This window comes from Silene latifolia, chromosome 3 (assembly GCF_048544455.1).
Source record: "Silene latifolia isolate original U9 population chromosome 3, ASM4854445v1, whole genome shotgun sequence".
Classification (NCBI taxonomy): Eukaryota; Viridiplantae; Streptophyta; class Magnoliopsida; order Caryophyllales; family Caryophyllaceae; genus Silene; species Silene latifolia.
The window spans coordinates 130,128,319-130,138,737 of record NC_133528.1 but is presented as its reverse complement, the minus strand read 5'-3'; the positions used below and the strand labels follow the sequence as shown (position 1 = coordinate 130,138,737).

The 10,419-nt window shown below is 43.6% G+C and overlaps 1 protein-coding gene and 1 non-coding gene across 2 annotated transcripts; one reads left to right on the top strand and one right to left on the bottom strand.

Annotated features, from left to right (window-relative positions):
* Positions 1-3,442: 3,442 nt before the first annotated feature.
* On the bottom strand, positions 3,443-5,135 carry LOC141649683 (uncharacterized). Its single transcript, XM_074458366.1, has 2 exons — positions 4,612-5,135; positions 3,443-3,908 (listed from the first exon to the last, which is right to left on the bottom strand). The coding sequence occupies exons 1-2, from the start codon at positions 5,133-5,135 to the stop codon at positions 3,443-3,445; spliced, it is 990 nt and encodes a 329-aa protein (XP_074314467.1).
* Positions 5,136-8,503: 3,368 nt separating this feature from the next.
* LOC141650290 (small nucleolar RNA R71) lies at positions 8,504-8,610 on the top strand. Its single transcript, XR_012546330.1, has one exon. It is a non-coding gene; the product is annotated as a small nucleolar RNA R71 (small nucleolar RNA).
* The last annotated feature ends 1,809 nt before the right edge of the window (positions 8,611-10,419 follow it).

The window sequence follows — 10,419 nt, the reverse complement described above, 5'->3', positions numbered from 1 at the left end:
ATTCACAAGAGTGGATATTTCCCTCCCTACACTAAAATATACATTGTCCTCAATGAACAAAAGCATAGGGAGTGAAAAAGAAAAACAAAGGAACATATTTTTGTATTTTTGATTTGTTTGAAATGAAAATAACATATTTTTGGTATTTTGTTTTTTTTTGAAAATGAAAAGGACATGTTTTTGGTGTTTTTCAATATATGAATTTTCCTCCCCACACTTATTTATTTACATTATTTTCAAATGGAGATAAATGTGTGGAGGAAAATAAAAATTAAAATGCATGTTTTTGGGATTTTTTTTTTGTTTGTTTTTTATTGTTTTTGTCGTTTTTTTAGGCCCTCCCCATACTTATTTATAGACATGGGAGGGCATTAGGGAAATAAAAGAACATGTTTTTGTTGGTTTTTTTGTCATTTTTTTATTTTTTTTTGTGATTTAAAAATAAGAATGCAATGCATAGTCTATTCTATATGCAATATTTGAATTACAATGCAAGGTATACTACGTGAATGCAATGTCTAAATGTGACGATATATTACAAATTTTAAATCTAATGCAAGCCTAGATGAATGCAACTATATGGGTTTAGGCTAAATGCATGCGAAAAATTAAATATGAATGAGAAAGTATGGATTATGGGAGGGATCATACTTGACTTTTGGATTAAGGGAGAGAATAGAGCCCTCATTACTAGGCTCTATTTGAAATCGGTCTCATCTCCGTCACCATCACCGTCGCCATCATCATCACCATCATCATTACCGCCTCCGAACTCGGACTCACGAATGAAGTCGTCCGTGTTCAAAGGAGCATCCGAGTCAAACTCCCCGTGATGTCAGTAAAGGGCCCTTGGTTTCCTTCGGCCCCGCTAGTACCTCCCTCCCCAAAGACGGGAGGGGCACTCCCAAACCACCGGGTGTCATGCCCTCCCCTTGATTGGAAGGTGGGGTAGGGAAAACCGGAGCACTGTAGTAGTCGGGCCGCAAGTTGATGTCACCATAGAGGATGCGCGACCCGTCCTCCGGATGTCTGCCATCCGGGAATAAGTAGTAAGAGGGGAGAAATTGGGAGGGGTGATTGTATTTACGCCTCATGAAATCGTCATAAACCAGGAATTGACCAAGAGAGTGGTCGTAGTAAATCCGGTCCATGCATTGTTGGAGACCGAGGCGCTCACTAGCGGCGGAGGCCATGCTAATCCTCATCTTATCCATGAAGGAGACGAGGTCATTGTGAAGAGGAAGAGGTTGTTGCGGTTGATGGCTTGAAGAGGCTTCCCCTTGTTGAAAGGTTCCGGCAACAAAAGGGGAAGTGGGCATGGCATACCGCAAGGTAGGTCTTGCGGAGATGATTGGTCGGCCACGAGTGTAGAGAAGGTTGGGATTTTGTTGTTGGGGAACGGAGGGGTCCTCGGGATCCTCAATTTCTAACAAATATTACGGTGAATTGGGCACCACCTTTATTTTCTCGGGATTAGGAAGGGGAATAGAATTCCTATCAACACCGTTCACCCGGATTTGCCAATAGTCGAGGTTGTCATTCGGGTTAGTATTTAACCAATTAAGGTTGTGGTGGATGTAGTTCTTGAATAGCATTGTGTCCCCTACGACGTACCGCATCCCATTTAAATTCAACTTGCGGTTCAATCTCTTGGCTAGGTGGGTGATGAGTCCACCCACCACAATAGAGGTCCTTTGGCCCGGGGAATTGCTAAGCCGATGGAGGTTTAAGGCCATATGATGGGCAATGTCTATTTTGAAGGTTGTGGGCTTGGAGCAAAGATAGGAGCCGAGGATTTCCATCTCCTCCGTACGGAAGTTATGGTTTTCCTCTCGGCCAAAAACGGTCCAACCCATATACCGGTGCCAAACCCGAATAGCCACGTTATGGACCGTATTAGCGGCCCTTTTGAGGCAAATGTTATCATCTAATCCGGTTATGACCTTCTATAAGGTCCCAATATCAAAGGTCTCGGGGGCCTTGTGAGGAGGGCTCGTGTCAAGCCCGAAATAAGAGGCAAAGGTCGGTAGGGTCAAAGAGTGGTCCTTGTTCATCAAACGGAAGTGTAAGAACGCGACCTTTTGGCTTTGGTGATGCTTGTATATCCTAAGGGATCTCAAGAATTCCCAAGTAAGACGGGCATAGGTTTTCTCATGAATCTCGTACATATACCTCATTCCTACGCCTTCAAACAATTCTCAGGTAACTTGATCTAGTCCTAATTCCCTCATAGATTGTCTATCAATAAACCGGGTCGGGGTAAGAGGATGTTGTTTAAAGAGAACGAATTTACCTTTCATTGTGACGGAGACAAATTGGAGGTCCGGAAAATCGGGGTCGGAGCTCATGTCGTTAGCTGCGGCCGCCACCATCTTCGCTTGTTGGAGAGCCAAATCACCCTTTCTCGCTCTCTTTTTTAGTGCCATTTTTCCGTGTTTGAGAGAGGTTTAATGGAGGTGAAGGTGGTTGTGGTGGTCTGTTGGTGGTAAGGTGGTGTTTAGAGGTGGTGGGAAGTGGTGGTTGATGATTTGGGTGAAGGGAGTTAGAGTTTAGAGGGAGGAATGGGGAAGAAAAACTGTCGAAAGAATGAATGAATGTGGTGTTTTTTTTGTTTAAATATCCCGTCAGGGGGTTCCCAACCGGTCAGGAGACCGGCCGCCGGTCACCCGACTGGGAAAACAGGTCTTTTTCAAAAAATTTCAAAATCTTCCAGAACACTCCCAGCCGGTCAGAAGACCGGCCGCCGGTCACCCGGCTGGGAGAACACCCTCACTTCAATTCCTTCACATTTGCATTCCCAGCCGGCCGACCGGCTGCCGTCCGACCGGCTGGAACTCCTCTCTAGTCCTTTTTCATCATTAATCCGCTGAATATGCATTCCCAGCCGGTGGACCGGCTGCCGGCCGGCCGGCTGGGACTCACCCTTCCTTCTTTTTTCTCGAATTTTCCTCTAACAATCAGAAACTTCCCAACCGGTCAGAAGACCGGTGGCCGATCACCCGGCTGGGAGTACACCCTTCCTTAAAAACTTCAATTTTTTTCCAAATTTTCCAGGAGCTTCCCAGCCGGTCAGAAGACTGGTGGCCGGTCACCCGGCTGGGAGTACATTTAAGCTCATTGTCATTGTTATCCCCTTTGTTTGCATCCTATCATCAATTAGCCTCGGTTTGCGTGGTTTCCTTTTTCAAAGCCGACTCATCATGTTGGGAAAAAGCCAATTGATGGTCATACACTTGTTCTTCATCCAAAATCCCAATTTCTTCAAGATGACGACCGTCATCAATCAAAATGTCAAGTATCATCGATCCAAACAAAATTCTCATAAACTACATAAATGCATGTTATATTCAAATGGTGGTTCTTGTGGAACTCCACCAAACCAAAGCTTGTTCAATTTTGAGATTACTCATCCCCCAAAGATGGGGGATCTTCCAAATCAACTTCATTTCGGGTCAATGGGTAAACCTTCATAGAAGTACTTAACTCGGTGACCATTTACTTTGAAGAACTCTCCCTTGTCATTATTCAACTCAAAGGAACCGTAAGGAAACACGGTGACTACCTCAAATGGTCCCGACCATCGAGACCTCAACTTTCCGGGAAATAGTTGAAAACGGGAGTTGAAAAGTAGTACCTTGTCACCAACAACGATCTCCTTTCTTGTAGTTTTCAAGTCATGCCATTGCTTGGTCCTTTCCTTGTAAAGTCTTGCACTTTCATAGGCATCCATCCTCAACTCGTCAAGTTCATTGATTTGAAGAAACCTCTTGTTTCCCGCGGCATCTAAATCATAGTTGAGCTCTTTGAGGGCCCATCTTGCTTTGTGTTCCAACTCGAGATGTAGGTGACAAGACTTACCATAGACCAACCGGTAAGGAGTAGTGCCGATTGGGGTCTTATATGCGGTTCTTAGATCCCACAACACATCATTGAGCTTAGCACTCTAATCCTTCCTAGACTTGTTCACAACCCGCTCCAATATAGCTTTGATTTATCTATTGGAAACTTCCACTTGCCCATTGGTTTGGGGGTGGTATGCAAGAGCTACCTTATGTCGGACACTTGAGGAGAGTGTAGATGGTGCGGTTAATGAAATGTGACCCACCATCACTTATAACGGCCCGGGGTACTCCAAAGCGGAGGAAGATGTAGTCTTTGAAGAGCTTGGAGACGACCTTTGAGTCATTGGTAGGGGCGGCAATTGCTTCGATCCACTTGGACACATAGTCCACCACAACTAATATATATTGGTTGCCGAATGAAGATAAGAATGGTCCCATGAAATCCACACCCCACATATCGAAAAGCTCAACTTCCAAAATGTTGTTCAATGGCATCTCATCTGTTCTCCCGATGTTACCTCTTCTTTGGCAAGAATCACAAGAATGTACCATGGCATATGCGTCTTTGAACAAGGAGGACCAATAGAAGCCACAATGAAGAACCCGAGCTTGGGTCCTAGATGTGGACAAGTGCCCTCCATAAGTGGTAGCATGGCAAGCTTGGAGAATTGCACGACCTTCTTCTTGAGAGACACATCTCCGGTAAATCCCATCATTGCATCTTCTATAGAGTTAAGGATCCTCCTACACATATCTCTTTGATTCATACCTCAACTTCTTTCGAGCTTGGTTATCAAATTCTTCGGGGAAAAAGCTAGAACTCAAGTAATTAGCTATATCCGCATACCAAGGGTCAGAGTACATGATAGCTAGGATAGAATCATCGGGCAACCACTCATCAATAGGGACACCATCATCTTCATCCCCTCGGGACTCTCTAGTCAACCTTGATAAATGATCCGCAACAAGGTTTTCGGATCCCGGCTTGTCCTTGATAATAACATCAAATTCTTGCAACAACAAAACCCAACGAATCAACCGCGGTTTAGCATATTTCTTGACCATAAGTTGCTTGATAGCGGTGTGATCCGTGTAGAGAATGACTTGAGAGCACAAGAGATAAGAGCAGGACTTCTCAAAAGCATACACCACCGCTAACATTTCTTTTTCGGTGGTGGTGTAGTTGCATTGTGTACTATCAAGGGTCTTGCTTATGTAGGCTATCACATGGAGCTTCCTGTCATGCCTTTGCGCCAAGACCGCTCCTAGGGCAAAATCACTCGCATCACACATTAGTTCAAATGGAAGATCCCACTTAGGCGGTTGCACTATCGGGGCCGAAACCAACGCTTGTTTGAGCCAACAAAAACTTTCAAGGCAAGCATTATCAAATACAAAGGGAGTGTCTTTAGCCAAAAGGGAGGTGAGGGGTTAAGCGATTTTTGCAAAGTCTTTGATAAAACGTCGATAGAACCCCGCACGGTCCAAGAAACTCCTCATACCCTTGACATTTGTGGGTGGGGTAAGTTTCTCAATCACCTCCACTTTTGCTTTATCCACTTGGATCCCGTCCTTGGAAATTACATAACCCAAAACTATACCCTTTTGTACCATGAAATGGCACTTCTCCCAATTCAATTTCAAGTTATATTTAATGCATGTTTGGAGAACAAGGGAGAGGTTATTTAGGCAATCCTCAAAGGAGGTGCCATGGACACTAAAGTCATCCATGAACACCTCCATAGACTTCTCTATGAATTCGGGAAATATAGACATCATTGCCCGTTGAAATGTCCCGGGGGCGTTGCACAACCCAAACGACATTCTTCGATACGCAAAGACACCGTAGAGGCATGTAAAAGTAGTTTTTGCTTGGTCATCCGGGTAGATGGGTATTTGGAAAAACCCGGAGTAACCGTCAAGGAATCAAAAATACTCATGGTTTGCAAGCCTCTTGAGCATTTGGTCAATAAATGGTAAGGGAAAATGATCTTTGAATGAGGCGGAATTAAGCTTCCTATAATCAATACACATTCTCCATCCCGTGACCGGGCGGGTGGAGATGAGTTCACCATCCTCATTCTCAACCACGGTCATACCGCCCTTTTTGGGGACGATTTGAACTGGGCTAACCCACTCGCTCCCGGAGATGGAGTAGATAATTCCGGCCTCAAGAAACTTATCAACTTCCTTTCTTACCACCTCCTTCAATTTGTCATTTAATCTTCTCATGGGTTGGGCCGAAGGTTTGAATCCATCCTCAAGTGTGATGCGGTGCATACACACTCGGGGATCGATTCCTGTGAGATCATCAGGCTATACCCAATGGCTTTCTTGTTTTCCTTAAGAACTTTCAAGAGTTTTTCTTTTTAAGAAGCCGTTAGGTCCGCATTGATGATCACGAGGTAGGAGTGTGCCTCATCAAGATAGGCATATTCAAGGGATGGGGGCAAAGGTTTGAGATCTACCTTAGGAGGGCTCAGACCCTCAACTTCATCCAAGATAGGTGGCAAGACTTCATAATCTTCCTCCAAATGCTCCCCCGAGCACTTATCTTTAGCTTCTTCAATTGCCTCTTCCAATATGTCTATTGAATAGACACTCTCAAACATTGGTTGTGATATGGCTCCGGTCAAAGAGAATTCAACAACATTCCCTCCGACTTTGAAGGTGAGCTTCCCCTCTTTGACGCTAATATTGGCATCCTCGGTTGCTAGGAAAGGCCTTCCTAGGATGATTGGTGTTTGTTGATCCTCCGGAATGTCAAGAACAACAAAGTCCGCCGGGATAAAGAAGCTACCAACCTTGACTGGTACATCTTCAATCACACCCATCGGTCTTTACACCGATCTATCCGCGAGTTGCAGTGTCATTGAGGTGGGGATCATGTCATGCAACCCAATCTTCTTGGCAATGGGGAGAGGAAGAATGCTAACACTAGCACCAAGATCACAAAGTGCCTTTTTGATACTCACATTTCCCACCGTGCATGGGATGGAAAACTACCCGGATCTTGTAATTTTTCCGGCATGGGGTTGAGTAATACCACACTACATTCTCCTCTAAGAGAGACTAGACCATCTCCTCCAATACTCCTCTTCTTGGTCAACACATCCTTCAATAATTTTGTGTAGAGTGGCATTTGTGTCACTACCTCGGTGAAAGGCAATGAAACTTCAAGCTTCTTCAACATATCCAAGAATTTGGAGAATTTCCTCTCCTCATTCATTCCTCTACCTCTATTAGGAAATAGGATTGGAGGGTTAATGGCCTTCTTTGGAGGTGAAACTTCCTTGGTGTTACCTTCCTCACTTACTTCTTTACCCTTCCCTTTGTTCCTTTCAACCACTTCTTCTTGGTTTCTCTCAACCACTATCTCTTCTAACACAAAGTCTTCATCATCCTCAACATAGTCGTTCACTTTCCCTTTTTTGGTATGATCAACCCGGCTTGATGGTGAAGGAGGTGGACTTTCCTCACCACCTCTCATAACATCTCGCTTCCTCTTAGTTTCAAAATCTTTGTAAGGATCCTCCAAATCCTTACCGCTCCTCAAAGCCACTACGTGAGCTTGTTGATGCGGAGGCGGTCCATATCTTGGATGAGACCCTTTGAGGGGTAGGGAGAGAGGGGTCCTTTGGGATGATGCGGGATTTTGGCTAGCCATGTAGGAGTCAAAGGTCAGTTGGTGAGCTTGGACGTTTGACAACTCGGTTTTCAAGGCCTTGAATTGGTTATCTACCTTAGCATCCATATCCCTCAAAAGTTTTTCAATGGATGCATTGGGGTTGGGTGGTTCTATGCATAGTTGGTTTTGAGGAGTTTGGTTGAAGTTTGGTTGTTGGTATCCTTGTTGGTTGTATGGTGGGTGGGAATATTGGGTTGATTGATAGTTTTGTTATTGATATTGAGGGTTTTGATTTTGATGATGGGAGTTATCACGTTGATGTGGTGGGATGTAATGTGGGTTGTCGTATTGCCGTTGGTTTCGCAAATTGGAACCTTGACCTTGATAATTGGAGCTTTGACCTTGATTTTGATGATATTTCCTAGAATGGCCGGGCTTAGGTGGGGGCATGTATTGGGGTTGTTGGTACTTGGGGTCCAAGGGTTGTCCCGCGTATGAGAATTTAGGGTCTTGGTTGGGAAAAGCACGGTAGAGGGTCTTATGCCTTTGATAAGAAACTCTAGGTACGCCTTATCCTTGGATAGCCAAGCATTCTTGTTGTTCCTCATGAGGGATAGACGAACAGTAGTCAATTAAATGCCCTATACCGCCACAATAATCACAAATCATTTGAGGAGGAAAGTCCGGCGATGGAGACCTTGGTTCTTGGACATAGTAGACCCTAGAATGGCTAGGTCCACTTTCGGTAGCACGCTTTGATTCTTCTTGCTTCTTAGCTAACTTGAATTCTTCGAATTCCTTTGTCAAATTATCCAACTTAGTCTTGTACTCCAACTCCACCTTGGAGGGTCCTTCACTCTTATAGTCCATATTCCTAGCATAGCTACTTTCCATCTCGGAAATATTTTGGATCATTTCCGTGATTTGAGCATTGTTCATTCCATTAAAATTTCCACCCGATGCCGCCACAATCATATCCCGAAACCTTTGCTCAAGATTTTGGAAAAAGGTTTGGGTGGTCATCCATTTCGGGATGCCATGATGTGGACATAATGCTAGAAGATCTCTAAACCGCTCCTAAGCCTCACTTAGAGTCTCCATTGGTCTTTGTTTGAAGGTTTGAATTTCATGACGGATCCTCGCGATCTTGGAGGGTGGGTAAAATTTTTTGATGAAGGCCTTTGATAGAGCTTCCCAAGTAGTGAACGTGCCCGGCTCATGAGAGTTTAGCCACTTCTTAGCATTGTCCTTCAATGTGATGGGGAAAAGCATCAAGAGCATTTGCTCCTCCGTCACCCCATTGTGTTTGATGGATCCCGCTTTCTCTTTGAAGGTAGTGAGGTGTTGGTGCGCATCCTCATTCTTCATGCCATGGAAAATGTCTTGTTGTATGTAATTGATCACATGGTGCCGGAGTTCAAATGTGTTGGGAGCAAGGGCTCCATAGTTGATAGCCGAACATGCCCGGTTAGGGTCCGGTCTATTATAATATCCCATAGGTTGGTCCGCCATGTCTTCGTTTATGAGATTGTTTCGTGGAGATTCGGGTTCGTTTGTGTGGTTAGAATGTAGTGAGTGAGTTGGTGAATTTTGTGGCGAGTTTTGTGGTGAGTCGATGGGAGAGTTGTGAGGTGGAGAATTATGTGGAGGTAAGGTATGTGGAATGTGAAGGGGTGATAGGGTGGAGGAAGAGGTGGGTTGGTCTAGATTATCAATTGTGGAAATTTGGGTAATTGGAGGGTTAAGACAGGGTGGACATCCTCGAATTGCCGAGAGAGCCAATCTTCTTAATCTTCTTCTTGCCCGGAAAGTTTTCTCAATCTCTTGATCGAGTGGATAGAGAGGTCCTATGTAGCACCTATTCATGCACTCAACAAAAGATCAAATAGTCCTAATGCAAGGTTTGCACTAGGACAAGGGGAGAAAACAACAAACAAACAACAAAACAAATGAACTAAGCCTAGATGCAAACAACTAATCCTATCCAATATTGCCGTCCCCGGCAACGGCGCCAAAAACTTGATGTTTAATTACTTTTACCTTGCAAGTGCACAAGGAATCGTTGTGTATGCAAGGGTCGAACCCAAGAGACGGAAATTTGGCACTAGGATCAATTACTCAACTACTAGTTTAGTTCTACTAAAAAGGGCAGGATGAATGATTAGATTAACTAAAGAGAGATGCTAAAACAAAGATTAAACAATTAAAATGGATGATTAACAACAATGGGGAAGGCTAGGATGTCGGGTTCACTCACTTGGGTACATGGGTGAGGGAAGACAAGCAAAGAGGGGCAAATTCAAGAGTAAAAACAAGGACGAGAATCTATCTCTCGAAAAGAGACTAATCCTATAATAAAACCGACTAAGTTCTCACCTAATCAATTTAATCACAATCTTATCATGCTAATCATACTCACAAATCAAGCTCTCACTTAACAAGTAAGAATAAATAGTGGAACACTCAAACTCTCATTCAAGCAATATCACAAACAGTTGGCATGCATAACAAGATTGAAAGTTTTAACTCAAGAATTGTTCCCACTCTAAGCTACAATCTACCCTCATGACCCTTTGTGAGATCCCCCTCCATCCTAGAAGAGAACTACTCACTCATGGAAATGTAAACAAACACAAAAGATGGAGAATTCAACATAGAACAATAAAGAGATGACATGTTTGCAATTACTACTAATTATGCTAATCAAATGTAAAGAAATGAACAAAGAACAAAATTAAAGGAGAATTATACCAAACAATAATGCAAAGTTGCAAGCTTTGATTAGATGGAAGAACAATCTTCAATGAATTCCAAGTTACAACCCAAATATGAAATGTAAAGCAACCAACTAAATTATTTGTAAATTATAATAACAAGAGATTAAAGATTGGTTGAAGAAAGATTCAACTTTGATTAAGGGTTTTTGTTCAAATTAGGAGAGTAATTCTA

Bases quoted from the DNA above. Each gene is read 5' to 3' on its own strand.
- LOC141649683 (XM_074458366.1), bottom strand. From the start codon at position 5,135: ATGTGTGATGCGAGTGATTTTGCCCTAGGAGCGGTCTTGGCGCAAAGG. The intron at 3,909-4,611 runs GTATGAATCAAA...GTGGGATCTAAG, and splicing joins CAAGCTCGAAAGAAGTTGAG to AACCGCATATAAGACCCCAA.